Below are 17993 nucleotides of genomic sequence, written 5' to 3'. Positions count from 1 at the left end.
CCAGCTCTAGATCAGTGTTTCTGTCTAAGTCAGATCAGGTAGGCATGATTTCAGAGGGTAGGCTGAGGGGAAGTCTTTAAATCAAATGATAAAATAGAGGCATCCGCTGGGAAGAATCACTTGTGAGGCTCTGTCAGCTTTGCACGCTGCAGAGTTCTCCAGATCTTTGTTGCTTTTCTGCTTTGTGGCCAACTGCAGACTGCTTGCCTTGTTACTTCGTGAGGTTCTGGGTTCCCTCTGAGCCAGCTTCTGACCTCCACACTGTCCAGCATGGTGTTTGAATGTAGGAATTCACTCTTTGCCTACTGACCTGCTGTGCTGTGAGCTGGGGGGATCGGGAGCTGTGCCACTCGTGACTCAGACAGCTGTGGTGTCAGTTTGCTGCTTCAGAGCAGGGGCTGAAGCTGTGGCTTTGGCTGTCAGAGCTGTAGCTGTCACCTTCCATTGTATCTCCAGGACAAAGGAGATATTTGAAATGGGTGTCTGGCTTGGTGGGGAGGGATGGGGCTGCCAGGGGAGATCACCAAGAAGGCAGAATTCAATCTGGAAGCAGAATGCAGAGGGAAGAGATGCTGCACTTGGTAATATGGAGGGGAAAATACTGAGCTGCTTTGATGGAGAGCTACAAATAATGCTCCAGAGGAGTTTCTGGTGTAGGAGGAAGCATTTTCTCCATCTTAATTTGTGTGCTTCATTATCAACAAAGCATTAAAGATCACAATTCAGAAAGATTATATATGGTTATACATAGTCATGTCAGCTATGTTCAAAATTAGGTTTCTGTGCAGAACTTACTATCTAATTTGACTCATGGCTGATGTGAAGAAAAGAACTGTTGGCATATGTGTTTTTTCTTTTTTTACCATTTTCTTCTGTCTGCACTTAGAAGAGAGCTTCAGTAGGTGACTAATCATCACACTGCTGAGAGTCCTTCCATTTCAGAGCAAGATCTTATTTTTCTTGAGCTCTGTATTGAATTTCAAGGCATGCTATGCCACTTCAAGGACTGTGCAGAACAGAGGTCAGGATTGTTCCTGGTCACTTGAAGTGTTTCAGTGCTTTGGTAGGCAGCAGTCTGGATTCAGTTTTTGTAATATCTTGAATTTTTAAGTCACTCTGAAGTATTTTAGTAAATAGAAATGCAGCTGACTGCAGAGATCTGGAGTGTAAATACCTCCATTCTGCTGGATGGAAGGTAAGTTGTTTGCAGTGTTGCAGCATGGGCAGGAATTGGAAAGAACAAGCTGATGACTGTACTACCCCTGAGGTAGGACTGGATGAAATTTCCCAGCAATACGAAGCTCTGCTTTTGTCTCAATACTTCCTTGATGGAAAATAGAAGGGAAAAAGAGAACCTCTTGCCCAACTCACTAAGACATATTTTGTTAAAGCAAGAGGATTCTAAGAGAACTTGAATGGTGTGGATCCTGCACAAGTTTGACGTACCTGACTGCTTTTCCAGGAGAGAAGAGAGCTGAGTGTCACATCTGAGTTGCAGGGCTGTATTTGACTGATAAATGTGGACAAATAGCTGAGAAGTTCCTAGAAAGCTGTCTGTCTGTCTGCTCAATGGCTCTGCAGAAGTCCTGGTGTTTGATTAACAGAAGGGAGATGCTGCAGGCCCTGAAGTATCTGCCTTGTACAATTCCTGTGCCTACTAGGGTGGAATGGAGGAGTTGCCCATTTAAACTTTGGGTGTTGTTAATCTGTCATTAAGGCTGACCGTCAGTATCTTTTGGGGTTTATAAAAACCACATTCAAGATCTGTTGCCCCATGTGTTCTGCTCTATTCCTTGCTCTCCTGAAGGGAGGGGTCGTTGCCCATAGTTAATGTGGCTTACTGATATTCCATAAGTCATGGCACTAACTGCTTCCTGACCTCGTTTGGTCACAAGGATTGAAGCAGCTGTCTGAGAAATTCTGTGGGTTTTGGCTTAGCCTGGCTCTGCTGTTCTTGTGGAGGAGCAGAGGGATGCTGGGGCACATTGAGGAAGGGTTTAGATTCAACTGAAGTCTTTTGAACTCAAAATGTGGATCGTTTTCACCACCCACCACTCGGTTTCATTTTAGCAAAGACTTTTCCAGAAGGGTTGGAAGTTGTGCAACTCCAAGGGCTTCTGGAACTTTCCTGCTAATTATTGCTCTCTGCATATGCTGCTTTTTCCTAGCAGCAAAGAAGAAAACATGCTCACTTTTGTGGTTACAAACACTTCAGTAGATATTTTTTAGAATTACAAGTATTACCTCCATAATTGGTCTGCAGCCTAATTTTTTTTTCCTATACTTTCTGTTTTATTGAGGCAGAAGAGGGGGAAGAATGGCAAACAAGCTGCAGTCCCCAGCTCCAGAGCCTGCTGTGGGCAGCAGGTCTCAAGCTGTAACCTGTTTCTTCTTATGCCACTGCTCCTGTGAGGCCAGAGCATAACCTAGAGCAGTCAGTGTAATTATATAAGCTGCTGTGTTCTAATTGTTTCAATTTTTGTGCTGGTCCAGTTGGGAGAACATCAGATCACCTTGTTACAGACTGCTAACAACAGACCCTGCAGGAATCTTGAGTCTGTACCTTCACTTCATCTTCCCAGCATGAACCAGCTGTGTGGGCTCTGGTACTTGATAACATGCAGCAGTACTTGGGTTCAAATTGATTACTGCTTTGACATCAAGTTGTTTTTTAGATTAATTCTGGTTTGTGGAAGACTCGTAAATGTGATCAGGTTGAGTTTTGGTGTATTGAAATCTCTCGTCCCTAGGCAAGAAGGGATACAAAGTCTGCTGTATTCTCTGATTCCTTTAGCAATGGTAGCATAGCAGCCTACAGAGATGCAGTAGTTTGGTTTATGGACTGGTAACACAGTGCCTTTCTTCAGCAGTGCTCACATCCAGCAGAGCCCTTTGAGCCCAGTGCCTGCAGCAGCAGCCTGAGTTGTGCTGGGTGCTGCTGTACGGCCCTGCAGAGCCTGCTAGGGGATATTAATACTGCACTGGCCCTGCTGTAAGCTGGGATCATGTTTTCCCCTCTGAGGCTCAGCATGGTTGGGGCAGTTGCACTGTGCTCAGTGACGCTGCTGTCAGTCTGAGTGGGGAGCTCTGAGTGGGGCATAACCTGTGCTGCCAAATTACATTGTTTATTCTCTTTTTAAACCATCTGAAGCCTGTAAATGTGACGGTGTAGTGCTAGTGAGCTCCTTGTCTGCAGGGCTGGCTGCAGAGAACATCTGTAGACAATGCTGTTCTCCAGTTTGGGCAGTGTTTTTGCTTTAATAGCTGTATATGTGTTCCCTTTGTCATCCACCCAGAGATCTTGCCCTTCAGCTGCTTGAGTAGCAGCCAGGGCTGCTGTCCCTGTCCAGCCCAGCTTCTGTCAGGCTGAGGCTCCTGCTTGCCCTGCTGTGTCTCTCACCCTTGCCAATGTCTCTGACCTCTACTTGCTGGATGCCAGTAAGACTGAATTATTTTAGCTAGCAGTTTGTGCAGACATCTGGGTTAATTCAGGTTCCAGGCTACCAACTGCTCTGGCTGGGGAGCTTGGGCTGGGGGTGATGGTGATGTGCCAGATGCTGGCTGGGCTGCAGCTGTGCTTGGTGGAGGATGTGTTCCTCTCCAGGCCACAGCTTCTGACTGCTGCTTCTCAGGGGCTGAAGAGCTACATCCCATTCTGTACAGTGTGAATTTTAGGTTACCTCTGTGAGCAGGGGAGGAAGGTGCTATGTGAGAAACACACCCAGCTCAGAGGCTTAAGTAAGGTGTGGAGGATGAAAGGCAGCAGCTATGCAACTTAAGGAGGTAAAACTGGACAAGAGAACTATGATGTGGTGTTGCAGCTTTCCTATCTGGAGGATGGGCCCTACATTTGCAAGCATGGGATACAGGTCTTGTTTTCTAGGCAAGACACTAGTGGGTTACACTGCAATTAACAGTAGGAGATACCTAGAAGCTTATTTCAGCTTAATTATTGATGTAGTAGTGGACTATGTCTATCACTTTCTGTATTTGAGGAACCGCAGATAAACATTGAGCCTGGGTACTGTAGCAAGGCAGACTGTTTCATTTCTCCCATTAGAGAACTGACCTGCATCTTGCTGATGTGCTCTGAAACCACTCTTTACAGAGGCCTCCTTCTGATGTTGCAGCAGGAGGCACCAACCTATCTGTCCTAACAGCATTTTCCCTGATGGAAGAACTGCGAGGCTAGGGAGCTGTACAAGGGTTTGGACACTACTGCCATTGTAAAGGTACATACACAGTGATGTTCTGCTGTGGCTTTAAGGAAAGACAGCACTTGGGAACCTTTCCTGCTCTGAAGCACTGTACCAATCAGTGGGAGTGATCCTGAAGTCTGCAAGTTGCAACTTTCTTCTTTTGTGTCTGAAGAGTTCAGATAAAGTGAGAGGTAACTCTTTTCTGTTACCTGTGTGGCACTGGTAAGCTGCACTCCAAGAGCACAAGTGATTATGCACAGTGTCTGACAGATACATGTCTGTCTCTTTATCAGGTTGCTTGCTGCTAGGAATATACCATAGCTTTCAAATAGGCCTCTGCAAGCAGGCTGAGCTCTGCTGTCTGGGGTTGCATACCAAAATCCAAATTATTAAGTGATATATTACTGGATTAAAGCTTGTAAGCATCTGGAAATACTCAAACGCCACGATTAGCGTCCTGAAGGAGAGTTTGTATACAGCACTGTCAGAGCTCTGCTTTACTATTTGTCTCTGGAGCCTTGCCTGAAGAGCATGCATTCCAGCAGGCAGTGTTGCTGTTGCTCGATATTGTCTATATCCTGTTCCTGTGCAAAGCAGAAATGTATTTCAAACAGCTGTCTAGTTTGCAGCTGATCACACAGTCCTAAGGTGAGTAAGCATCTCTACTTCAGTTTTTCAATATGCAGACCTAACCCTGTAAGCTGAAACTTGAAGTCTGGTTCCTCGTCCAGACTGGACAGTTGCTGTAGCTCTGCAGTGCTCAATTCTAATTCAGTCCCCTGGCAGAGTTTGGGCCCTGGGAAGCAGAGGAGGCTCAGGGCATCACTCTGCCCTGCCTGGGTCTGAAAGCTTTGGGTACCTGCAGCAGCTGCCTGGGGGTGATCATTGAGCAGGGTGTCCATTTGTAAGGCAGGTGTAAATATGTATATGTATTTTCCTCTAGCAGGTCACAAAGAACTTCTTCAAAGCATTTTAAACAATCTCAACCTATTTCTTGTCTTCAGGTTGCTTGTTATCTCTCCTTTGGGGGATCTTGGTGCCATCTTTCCTCAAATAAATGAGGTCTCTGTAGCATAGTTGTGTTTTGAAAGAAATGTGACTTCACTCTCCTGCCCCTTCCCTGCAGAATCTGAACTGGGTGACAGGTATGCAGGGCATCCAGATGGTTGGGTTTGTGGTACTGCATGTGGAAGAGCTCTCTTATGGGAGAGATCTGGTGGTCAGTGATACAAATTTATCCTCCAAATGAATGAACCTAAGCATTGGTGAAAGTAGTGAATAGTTACTATTAGTGAATAGTGAACACATTTGCTTATTGGGGTCATTCCAGGTTCTCTGATCCTTGCAATTACTGCACTGGGAAGTGGTCTGGAAAGGCTTCCAGGTTAGGTGTCATCAGTAGAGCTCAGAAACTTGTTAAGTTTGTTTTTATAAGACATTAGTGAGACAGCTGCATCCTTGGTAAGATGCCTCCCAGTGAGGTGAACCCAGTCTGTGGAGCTGGATAGGTAACAAGAGAGCAGGGCTCCAGGTGGAGCAGGGTGAAAGGTTCCAGAATCGCCCTGTATGAATGAGCTGCACTGGATTATGGCTAATTAACTGTCTGTGTGGCTGCAGTGATCAGAGGATGTGCCGGAGCAGAGCTGGGAGCTGACCTGGTCGTAGGAATTCTTTTCAGATGACCAGATCTCATCTGCAGTCAGCAGTAAGCTGGTCTTCGTCATCCAAAGTGACCATAGCAGGGAAATCCAGCACAGCTGCAGCTTGCTGACTTGAAGCTGGTGGTTGCAGGATGGGTGGATAAATGTGTGCCTTGCTTCTTGCTATCATTGTTTGAGTGCTGGAATGATAGAGATTTGTGGTGATCTTTTGATGTCTTCATGCTATTGGTACTGCTTGTAGATGAGTGTGGGTGACCTCATTTGGCTCCTTGGTTGACTGAACCACACTATTAAAATAACCATCCTGCCTTCCCTCTCCATTATGATCTGACTAGTGGCCACGAATGCATTTGGTCAGGGAGCTCATTGTATTACTAACCAATTCTTTTTGAAATTTGTCCTCCAAGAGGAATTGCCCACTCGTAAGTTACTGCCAGGGTAGCAATGCTGGTGGTGGTAGGGCTGGAAGGGAGGCCAGAGGGAGACTGTGTTCTCACCAAAGGCCCTTTGCTTATGTTGAGTTAATAATAAGTTGTTCTTTGTGCTTGGGTCAACTGACCTGATAACATCTGTTTCCTTTCTTGAGAAATACATACGTTATTACCAAAGATGTTTGGCTAGGTAAGGCACTGCAGTTCTTATCATCCAGCATATCAGAACAAAGCAGAGATTCCTTTCCAGTCAGGACATCTGATGTAACACCAAGTTCTTTTCCTTTACTGATAGCTTCTGGCTCAGTTCAGAGACTGCCTTCTGCCTGTACTTTCAGGATCCTTTGTATGTACAGAAAGAACACAGTTCCTCTTCTTCCAAATAAAAAAGATTTTTAAATTAAGAAATGCTGTAAGATTCTTGCACTGCCTGCTTAACACTACGTAGGCTCCCAGCAGCTGTCAGTGAAGTCTGGGCTAGCTATAGCTATCCCCTCTCTTCTAACAGTCTGTGAAGGCACGACAGTCTTCCTGACCCAGAAAGATGCTTGCTGCTTCTGTCAGAAGACAGCTGGTCTCTCTTGCTAACGTTCCCATGGTACTAAAGATGCTAATGGTGTTAATGGCTGGAATGTGCTTCCAAAACTTGATATAAAATAAAATCTCTCCAATAATCTTCATAAGAAAACATCACTTGGGATGTGTTTAGAAAGGGTGGGAACCATTCTCATGCCTTGGATGCTTCAGTTCAGGGAGATGACGTGAGCTTTCTTTTGGCAGTGCACAAAGTTGTCTTTCTGTTACCTTGCCTTTGTTACTCAGTAAAGCCCTTGCAGCCAGTCCATGTTTGCATATCCTCCTAGCCAGGCAAAGGGAGGCCTGATTATTTTCCATCTCTGTATATTGATATGTATAACTGCTGATATTTATGTATATCACTTGTGTGATAACTTCTGTAGAGCAGAGGTTGAACTATTCCAAAGTCATCTTGATACTTAATTCATATGGAAATGTGGACTTATATGTATTACATGCAGTGTATGCTCTGTTTTAATAACAGTAAAAAAGAAATGCCTCAATAAGAGTGAATTCAAAGAGCAGTGTGAAAATTGTACTTGAATGTTTTGATATGATGGCAGCTCTGATGACTTCTGTTCAGTATCAGCTCTGAAGGCAGGTGACAGAATGCTGACTGCAGTGCCTGCTGCTGGGCTGCCCTGTGCCCAGGATGGGAGAATGGAAGGAGGAGGAGATTGCTTTGGGCCTGTGAAGAAGAAAGACATGGCATCATAGGAAAACAGCAGGATAGCAAGAATAGTGGTTGGGAATAATAGGCTTTTTCCTTATCCAAGTTATATAATAGAATAATGATATATTAGCCTAAATAACTAGGGTTTGCTCTTGCACAAAGTCTCTGCTCTCTGTCCTTGTCAACCCCTGGCAGTCCCAGCTAAAGAATGTATGAAGAATGTGATGTCCTCTCTTTGCTTCTTTAAAGTCTGGTCTTCCACAAGTGGTGTCTCAATACAATGTATAGTTCTGTGTCAGTGCAATAACTCTGAAGATATTTAGTAGTAGATTTATTTTTTTCCTCTGTGTTGCGTGATACGTAAAATCACTGTTTTCTATTGTAAGCTCTTGATTGTTTTTCCTTTAATTTAACAGTTCTTAGAGGATGATTATAGGGTAAATCAATGTTCCAGTTCTTCCAAGTATAAAAATGAAAATACTTGGAGCAGGCGTGTTACTGAAGGAGTAGAACATCAAAAGGTGCCCTTAATTCTTTAACTTTATAAGTAGAAAAAAGACTTAAATATCTGTGGGAAGGAGATCAGATGTTCCACTTCTATATTTATTTACGTTGATTATCTTTAAATGACTTTTAATGCAGGTAATTAAAGAGCTTTTTAATAGAACTATAAACCAGCGGTCTGAGTATAGTGTGTACTTAAAGTTCTTCAACAGAAAGGACCTTAATTTTGTTCTAAGAGAAATCCAATATAGCCTGTGAAAAATGTCTTGCTCCTTATGTTTCTAATTCAATTCTGTGTTTATTAATGGAAACCTTTTTTCTTTTTTAAGACCTATTCAGGGCTGTTCTGCGTAGTTATAAACCCTTACAAGAACCTCCCGATTTACTCAGAGAACATCATTGAGATGTACAGAGGGAAGAAGCGCCACGAAATGCCACCACACATTTATGCCATATCTGAGTCTGCGTACAGATGCATGCTGCAAGGTAAGGATGTTAATGTTACAGTAAAGTCATTCAGTGAGTCTCAGCTCTTCAATGCACCTAAAACTCCCGAGTTTTGAAAGTTTAGGAATTTATTTTCCTGCTACGTTGTAGTTCTTAACGCAATCTCTATTTCCTCTTGTACTCAAAAAAAAGAATGCTCTCTTACCTAGAGACTTCAGCTTTTAGACCAGAAGTAACTTGGAGCTTGACCCCTCATTGGTGTGTTTGTCTGCCTTACTGTGGCTCAGAAGCAAATGGATGCCAATAGGAGGTGTGCTGTGCCAGCTGGGGGCACTGGAAGTTGTAATGGAAATACTTCCTTCTAAAAGAAAAAGAGATAAGATTGATGTCAAAAGTTGTAAGTGCCCTGGCATTAAGTGAAGTGAGAATGAGAAAGTGCAGTGAAAGAGAAAAGCTGAGGTGTAATGGCTTGTTTCTGTGCTCCTTTAAAAATGGTGACACTTTGGCCACTGGAAGTAATAATCTGAAATGACAGTGAAACACAGCCAGATACTTAACCTTGAAGATCTGATTTTTTTTTCCACCAAACTCACGTGGGGTGTATCTGTAGCAAAGTGGAGCAACTTCATGGTGGGCACTTTTGAATTTTGGAAAATGAGAATCTGGCAGATAAATATATTGAAATAAACACCACTTTGTAAGTATGTTGAAAGAAGCAAAAGCATTAAACTTATACAACTGCTCTTCTGACAAAGTGTTGGATGGTACTGTCTGCACTGGTTCATGGCTTACACTGGGGATACCTTACTGATCCAGAAACACCAGCTTGCTCTATCTAGAGGAGTGCATGTAGGAAAGAGGCCTGAAAAATGTGCTGTGTTCTGCTGTACACGTGTCTTGAAGAGAAGCTACAGCCTCTTGACCACAACATAAACCTCTAGCAATGCAGATCAGAGTCTTCCTACTTGGAAGACAAGTGCAGACTTCAGGGTTGTGTTAAGGAGTTTATTTGTAGAAATCTCTAGTGATTTGTGGATGAGGCAGGTTCTTGAGACAGAGGTCATCTCACACAGTGTAAGTCAACATCAGTAGTTCTCAAGCCTCAGATGCTCTGTGTATCTGTTCACCAGTACCAATTTGTATCTCTGGACTTCTTGCTAGATGTACAAATTTTGTACTGAATTTGAGAAACTAGGTTTAAAGAAAAGCTTTCATATAACAGTCTGTGTTTAGTTACAGCCTTGTTTTCATACTGATGTATCTCTGTTCACATCTTTCAGTGCTTGCTTGCTTTTTGATTTTGATAGTGTGAATTTTTCTCTCTTAAAAGAATGAGGGCGTGGATTAGAACAAAAATAGCTGAGAGCTGTGCAGCAGGACCAATGTATTACAGAATGATTTCTTCAAGGTTAACTAAATCTGTGTTTCTAGTATCCTTCACCTGTATGGAACCGTTCCCTGGTTATTTTAGCAAGTGATTGCAATCAGGCAGTGAACTTTCTGTTGATGGCTTGCCTTCACAATTCCTTTGCTAAGGATAAATAAGAGCTCAGGAATAGATATTGGCAGTTACACAGTAGGCAAATATTTTACTTTAGCAAATTGTTCTTGCCTAATTGGGTTAGATCAGAAGAGACCTCCAGAGAAAGGGGAAAAAGCAGCACTGCTTCTGATTTTTGTAGTGCCCTCAGTGAATTGTTTACAGACATTGCTCTGCTGTAGGAGAAAGGTGGAGTACAGAGTTCTGGAGATATTTGCCTGAAGTATGAGGCATGGCTATTTATATTGGTGATTTGCCTGGCTTCTCATATTCTTGTGAAGCAGCGATGGGCTGTGATGAGAATGCCTGGTGAACATTTGTGTAAAGTGGGGTAAGTGGAAGGGAGGGGTGGCTCTGCTGCTGCTCAGTGTTGGGCCTTGGCTTGCAGAGCCTCTAGATGGGACCTGCTAAACAAAGCAGTGCTTGAGGGAGCTCAGTTTGAGCCTACAAATAACTTTAGCTGTTACAATTGCACTTTGTCTAATCATTCAGAGTATCAACTAGAACTTACCTTAAGAGTAGGAGACAGTAACAATATTCAACTTATTTTTTGGTTACCAGTTTGCAGTACAAGACCAAGTGTGGGATGTGCCTGTCCTTTGGTAGGGACAGTTAGGTTTTTCTTCATAGCTGAGGAGTTGATACAATTCACAGCTTCCTTAATCTAATTATTCCTTATATTTTGCTCTAGACTTTGTCACAAACTAATGGAACAGAAAACTTTCCAAGAAAACTTGGAAGCTTTTGGCTAGTAGAGCTAGCTGTCTTCACTGCAGCACTTCAGGTGATGTTATCAGTGGTCTCCATTAACACAACCTTATTTAAGCACAGTCTGACAAAGTGCTTTTCTGAGTAGTTGTTAATGTGGCTATAGAACTGCTTTTCTGCAGTTCCCATCCCTGTTTGTGCACACAGTTGCTTTGGGAGGTGTAGATAGGATGGCAGAGGGAGAGTGAACTGGGGGTAGAGAGTTGTTATTCCAGTATTACTGCAAATAATTGTTGTGCTACTATAGTTGGTTTCTTTTGATATAGATGACTACTGGGTTCAGTATTTGGCTTCTGGAATTTAATTATTAGGATTCAGAACTGAGATTGAAGCCATAGGAATGCTGTTTCGTTGGATAATATGACCATAACCTTAGAGAATACCTTAACCATTAATTTAGGTCAATGAAAGTGGGTTGGCTGTATTTTCCTGGCCCACTCAGTGGTATTTTGTGCAGTGTAATCATGTTTACTTTTCTCGTAATCATAGCTACTAATTTTCCAGGTGTTGGTGAAATGTGTTTACGCTGATCACCAGGGTACTTGGACCTGAGCTGTGTCTGAACTTCTTACAACACAATTCCTGTGTGCTGGTAGTAAAGGGCAGCAAGTAAACTGCTACTCAGTAGTTCAGCCCTTTCATGCCTTTCATTCAAAGCTCAGATGATGAGAGATCAACTTCACATTTCTGCTGAGCTGAGGGTTTGTATGTTGTTTGAGCCTTAATATTTTCTTAAGCAAAAAAAAAAAAAAGAAAAAGAAAAAGACTTAAGTTGTGAAACAGAGGGTTTTTTGATCAACAGAAACGCAACTGATGCATGTGCATCTGAATAGGTGTTCATCATCTTAGACATTGCTGAAGTGCTCCATTTTGTTAAGCTAGTGATATACACTGGGTGTTGCACTTCACAGCACTCTTACAAAAAGGCTGTATATGGGGAGTGCTGCAAACTGCCAGCCGTAAAGCTGCTGCTGTGCTCATCCCCGTGAAGAATTTCCTGTTTGGGAGAGCTGTCATCGCAGGTCAGCTCTCATCTTGCCCTCCAGTGGGAAGCAGAATGGGCTGGAATTCGTTTTGGTATTTGTTAATCGAGGAGGACAAAGGGGGAGGGAGGGGAAAGAGCAGGGGAAGCAGAATGTGCTCAGAAAGTCTGATTTCTCATTTCTGGGAGCAAATAATAGTCTGCAGAGAGATGCGATAGCTTACACTAATTCAGTACAAGTAAGAAGGAAGTGGAAAAATCATCTTTAGGGCTGTGTTGCAGATGGCCAGTTCAGCGCTGGTGCAGCTGTGATGTGCTGAGGATTTGAGGCAAGCTTTGCAAGGAAAAGCAAACCTCAGTGATTGCTTGATCTCATAAGCATTGACTTTCCTGCAAGCCTTGCAGTAAAGATTGAGTGCAGGCAGTCTGTTACTGCCAGGCAGGACTCGATTCTGATTATGACAGTCCGGATTTCTCTCCCGGAAGCACTCATTACCTGCTGTCCTGACCTCAGAAGGTAATAACCTGCAGTTCTGCTTTACATGCTGGATTTCCCCTCTGCCTCCCCTACTAATTATTTTTCAAAGCCTTGTGGTGGTAGGCTAAGTGCTACTTCACAGGTGATTTAGTGGATTTCTCCTGTGCTTTCTCTTCATTTTCTTAATGTGAAGTTGAAGCGGTGAGTACACATAACCCAGGGGCTTCCAGGCTTATTGAAGCTGTTTGGCCCTAGACAGAAATCCTATGCATTCATGCGTAGGGCTGGGGTTGGCATGCTTCAATAAGGAATCCTGGGCAGAGCTTTTCAAAGCTGCTGCACAGTTGACATGGTCATAAGGAATTGGTATCCTAATCCCTGTGACAACATTGACCTTAATTCTGTTTGGTAATACAATTTGTAAGACTTGCTGATGTTCCTCTGCACTGCTAAAACACACAGGCAATGAGCAGCAGAAATTTGGATAGGAGCTAGGATTTTCTTTAAGAAATGAATTCTAACTGATAATTCCTCTATGAGTATCTTTTTATTTTTTTTCCTTTTTTAACAGAAGAGGCTTGACCTGATTGTGCAGGCAGCACTGACATAACTTTTCTCTGGTGCTTTTCCCATATGAGGCTCTCTCCTCTCCTGCTGTACTTTTTGAGGAAGTGTGGCGTTGTCTTCTTATGTCTCTTCATTCACTGAATCTCAAAAAATACATTGTAGGATGTATTAAGGGAAACTTGGTTTGCTTTTGGTTGCTGAAGACCTGCTTACCTGCTAATATTACTCTTGTATAATTATGCTTAGTCTCTCCTTTTTATCCCGTTTCCCTGAGGACGTCTTGGTGAGCCCTAAATTAGCACTGGTATTTTCAGACTGCCTTTAATCCTGTTTCAGGGGAGCTTTATCAGAAGCTGTGCAATAGGTGAAGGGAGTGCTCAATGCTGGAGGAGCTGGCACTGCCAGTGCTGCTCCCTATAAAATAGCATACTGACCTATATCTTTAGTTAATTCCCATTGAAATACTTCTGGGAAGTGTTTTTCTTTTTATTGTATGAAATAATTTAGAATAAAATGTGGCAATTCTTTTCTGTATATTACTAAACATTGAGGTGGCAGGGACAGATTGATGTGAGAGTGAAGATCCTGGCTAACATTCTCCATTATGTGAACAGCACACAAAACCTGTTAAATGTGCAATTAATGTTCCTGCTATTTTTCACAGTATATCTTTTTTGAGTTATCAAAAGATACCTCAGAGTTCTTCAGCTCATCACAAAGTGCAGGATGGCAGGAACTGAGCAGAGCTAACTGCTTGGCAAATGTGATGGGAAGAATTTCTGGGTCTCCTTATCGTTGCACTGCTTTGTGTTTTCATTTTATCCAGCCAGGTTGGTGTGGAATGCAAATGTGTGTGACAGTAACGTGGAAATGGGGATTGCTTTGTGTCCCAATAGGGGTGTGATATACAGTGATTTTTAATGGCTGGAAGGAGGGATGGAGAATCGTAAAGGAAGAACTGAATAGCTGAAATCCATCATGCTGAAACAGTCTTCTGCCTCTTTATTTCTGAATTTGAAGAAAAATGAGAAATGCTTCTGTCAGCTGAACCTATTGTGCAATACTTCATTTCTCCTCACCTCTTTGTTCCTTGGTATCAAATCTGCTTCAGCAGCACTGGGGCTGTTTCGATGACTTTGCCATATTAGCACATCTCTGGATGATGTCAATAGCAATTATTGAATAAAACTCAATGATGCTAGTTCCTAGAACGAGGCTGTATGCTACCACGTGTGTTTTTTTCTCACCTTTATTACTGTTTGAAGTTCTTCAGTACTGCAGTACTTGGACAACAGTTCTTAACCTTTGTCTTTTTCTGTGTCAAAATGTGTTTGGATCTCTGCTCTAATTGGTGCTCAACCTCAGGGTTACAAACTTAATTAGACATAATAGTATTTAGAGTGAACTACTGTTTTCTTAACTCTCAGTTCCTTAGAAGTGTTACTTGAAGTGGTTGACTGTGTTAATTTTTTTGGCATAACTTCAAGAAGGAACTTTTGCACTCTCCCTGCCCCTTCCCCTGAGGTGCTGTGTTGCACAGACCAGCCTGATCCTTTTGGTCAATACTGCGACCAAATGATGAGAGCTTGAAGATCTGCAAAGCAGGCTGAGCTCATAGCTGGTTTGTGACTGTGCTAGCAGGCAGACAGGAATTCAAGAGCAAGTGCATCCAACTTATGAAATCATTCGTGAGATGATTCATTTGTACGTATTACTCAGCCAGCACCTGCTTCTGGTAAAACTCTATTCCACAGTTTTAGTTTAGATCAAACTTTATTTCAGGGTGGATGTGAAATAGAACACTATTTTCTGCTTTTTTTTTTCTTATTTGGTTTTATCCCTCAGATGCCACAAATGAAGATATTACTGCACAACAAAAGCTTAAATGAATGGTGTTCTTGAGAGCTCTCCACGTTACAACAGCACTGCTGGTGATGCATGCTTTGCAGTCATTTTTTTTGGTCAGTCATGTCTGCGTTCCTCTGAAGTGCTGAACTAAGAGTCCAGCCATGCTGGAACTGCCAGCAGTAGCAATTGCAGTAGCTCCTTTTTCATCCACCCTCCCATTTTTAAAATGTTCTTGCTGTGTTCTGGCACAGAAACAAGAAGTAGGAGCAACTGTGAGTTCTTAGCTAACGGAGAGGAGTGGTGAGTGTTCTTCTGTTCTTTGTCTCCAGTAAGCCAAGGCTCTCATCACCAACATGATTATCAGTGCATCTCAGTGCAAGCTTTCAGTGCTTTCCTAGCTTCCTAACCAGGAGTGATGGTATCATCTGGTATCCATTCACTTGTCTGCCCTTAGTGCTTTCAGGCATTTGGCTGAATGGAAGCTTCTGGCTTTCCAGGTGCTCAGGGGCACTAGGGTTCTTTTATTCCAGGGCTTTTTCAGGGTGGTGGCAAGGCCATCAGCTCATGTGTACAAGGAAACTCAGAAGAAGAAAAGGAAAGTGAGACTGCAAGCACCAGATTTCTGAGCATGGAGAAGGAATCGCTGGCCTACTGGCTGTGGCTGTGTGGGGGTGTTTGGCACAGAGCTGCCCCAGCACCCAGATGTTAGCTGCTGGCTGCTATCTCTTTGAGATTCTCTTTCAGATCTGCAGATATAATAGTGGTGTGCATGATGTCTGTCCAACATGTTGGTGGAACCTGTTCCAAAGTATGCAGCTAGCCTTTACAGGAGTGTGTGCATACGTGAGATTATGTGGACATAAAGACTCAGTAAGGTTTTTTAGGGAGAGAGCGTGCCTCTCAAATGCACTGATCTGTGAGTGAATCTGAATGGACAAGAGGTCATCTGATAACGACCCATGTGAGTTTTCAAATGTGATTTTGGTAATTATCATAAGCACAGGCTCTGAAGTAACTGCAGAGTGAGGAAAGGCCACCGTGTACATACAGATCTGGTTATGTGGCTGATCTTATCCATTGTTCTCTGCTTTCTGTGGCTTGGCAGGGTCACTGCTGGAGACCCATAAACCCATGCTTGCATTCATGCCCCTCATTTGTAGCATTTTTGCCTGCAAAATGCAAAGTGGTTCCAGGATGATATTTGGCTTATGTTGATTTATTTTTTTAGGACAGCAAAAATGGGAGCCCGCCCGGTATGAAGGGCTGTACCTCAGCTAGCAGGGCTAGCAGCCACACACGTGAGGTGTACGATGAGGAATAAATTGTTCTAGTAGTGCTGGAGCTCTCACTGCTTTGGCAGGAGCTAGTGGGGATGAAACAGATCTGTAGCAATCTAAATTCATTGTCCAGCAGTGGTTAAAAATCAGAGAATAGGATCAAACTGGGAAACACTTTACAGCCCTGAACTTAAAACTGCTGCCCCAAACTTGACATTTGTACCTACAGTGCTTTGTGCTGCTCCAGCCTCTCCCTCCTTTGGGAGGAGAGGAAATAAGTCAGGAAAACATTTAAAGAACAGCTGAAGTTATCAAAACTGTATTCAGCATGGGAATGATAATTGAGGTCAAAGAGAACAAGTCTAAATCTGAAATGGCACAGGGAGGGGGAATGGTGCTCAGGTCTCCCACCCATCTGTTCCTATGTGAGAACAAAGGGTCATTAATTGACAATCACAAGTGACATGTGCAGAACAATGAGAAAACATTTCTTGACAGTGCAGCTAAATGGTAGCAGCCCATGTCTCAGGATGTAGGGCTGCTGGAGTTCTGTGCTTGTTGAAAAACTGCTGTTGGAGTGTGATAGACCAGAGACAGAACTCCTATCTTGCTAAATCAGCACTTATTTGTGCCCTGCATGCAGGGCTGGAGCTGTACCCTCCTGTGCTGTGACATGGCAGGGCTCTTCCTGGGGCAGCAGTCTGCTTGCAGCTGGCTGTTAGGGCTGCTGGTCCTTGAAATGGGGACATCTCCTGAGCTATCCACTCTTGAAACCTCTTACAAGACAGTAAGAGTGGCTCTTAAATATTCCCTGAGGACATTGTTTTAGTATTTGTTACAGTGGTCAGTGATTCTGAAAGTGACAACTTCATTGTTGGAGAGCAGAGCCTTAGTAAGTCCATGCACTGCATCTGAGACATCAGATATTTTGAGGTGAAGCCCCTCAAAAGGCTTGTTATGGATCCTAGAAAATACTCATTGGAGAAGCATCTACAACTTGAATCTAGCAGCTGCTAGACATGCGTTGAGGTCAGCTCCACTTACCCCAGTTACTGTGCTGGTGTGGGGATGTGCCTCTGGGCTGTGTCCTGTCCCCTCTGCGACTGAGGATGAAAACCCAACTGCTCAACTTTGTGTTACAGTCAGAAAGCCCTGCAAAGTCCTCTGCTGGCATGCTTGCTCTCTTTCCAAACCTGTGAAGTTCAGGCAGAATGGAATAACTTGGGAAGAGCCCACTTGGTTCATAGCCAGTTCTCTTAAGTGGTTTGTGCCTGCTTAATTGTTTGGGAGAAAGAGGAGCAAAAGTGAATTAGTGAGCCTCAGTGGCAGATATTACTGTCAAAGGACCTCCTTGAGTTATTGTTTCAGTTGACAATGTAATCTTTGTCTAAACAAAATTGGGCTGCAAAGGAAGCAGAGCAACTTAAGCGGGGTTGCTGGAGATTAGAAACCACTGCTATGCTGAGCTCTCTGCAGTCCAAATAAACCCTTTTCAGCCTGTGGTTGCCAGCTACCACTAATCTTAGGTTACTGTTAAGCAGTATGCAAATATCACTGAGAAGTTAGCATAGGGATGGCCCCAGCAGAAGGTTTAGGAGTTGCTCGTTTCTGCTGGGAAAGCTCTTTGGGAGCCAGAGAGCAGCTCGTCTGTGTCATTGAAAGGCTATGAGCAGAACGAGCGAGGCCTGGCAGCTCCAGAACCTGGTGCCTGATGGGGTGGGACCTCTCACTGCAGTGGCTGTGAAGCACAAACAGGAGCTGCTGGAGGCCAGTGGCTGTATCCCATCCCTGCTGCCTGCAGCCCTTGTGCACATTGTGGCCCAGCCCTTGTCCTGCAAGCTGTCCCTGGGCTGCCCCTGCTGAGGGCAGCTGTGTGCTGCAATCCTCCTGAGCTGCAGCAGCTGCCCCTTGCAAAGGGCTGCTTGCATTTGGCATCCCACTAGGTAGGATAAATGCACATCTGTTTGAATGGATCTGATAAGGAATGCGTTGTCTCTTAATTTCTCTTCATGTATTTAGCAAATGTATTTTAACTTCTAAAT

At 43.6% G+C, this 17993-nt stretch overlaps 1 protein-coding gene across 2 annotated transcripts in view; it reads left to right on the top strand.

The window, feature by feature from the left end:
- The window catches only part of MYH10 (myosin heavy chain 10), a 93520-nt gene that overhangs the window by 5736 nt on the left and 69791 nt on the right, over window positions 1–17993 (top strand). For both annotated transcript variants that reach the window (XM_031599203.2, XM_031599205.2), the window contains exon 3: window positions 8374–8530. In XM_031599203.2, the coding sequence (XP_031455063.1) occupies window positions 8374–8530 (157 nt within the window). The remainder of the gene's footprint in view (window positions 1–8373; window positions 8531–17993) is intronic.

Source organism: Phasianus colchicus, chromosome 20 (assembly GCF_987193195.1).
Source record: "Phasianus colchicus chromosome 20, bPhaCol1.hap1.1, whole genome shotgun sequence".
NCBI lineage: Eukaryota > Metazoa > Chordata > Aves > Galliformes > Phasianidae > Phasianus > Phasianus colchicus.
This window is presented reverse-complemented; position numbering and strand designations above follow the sequence as displayed.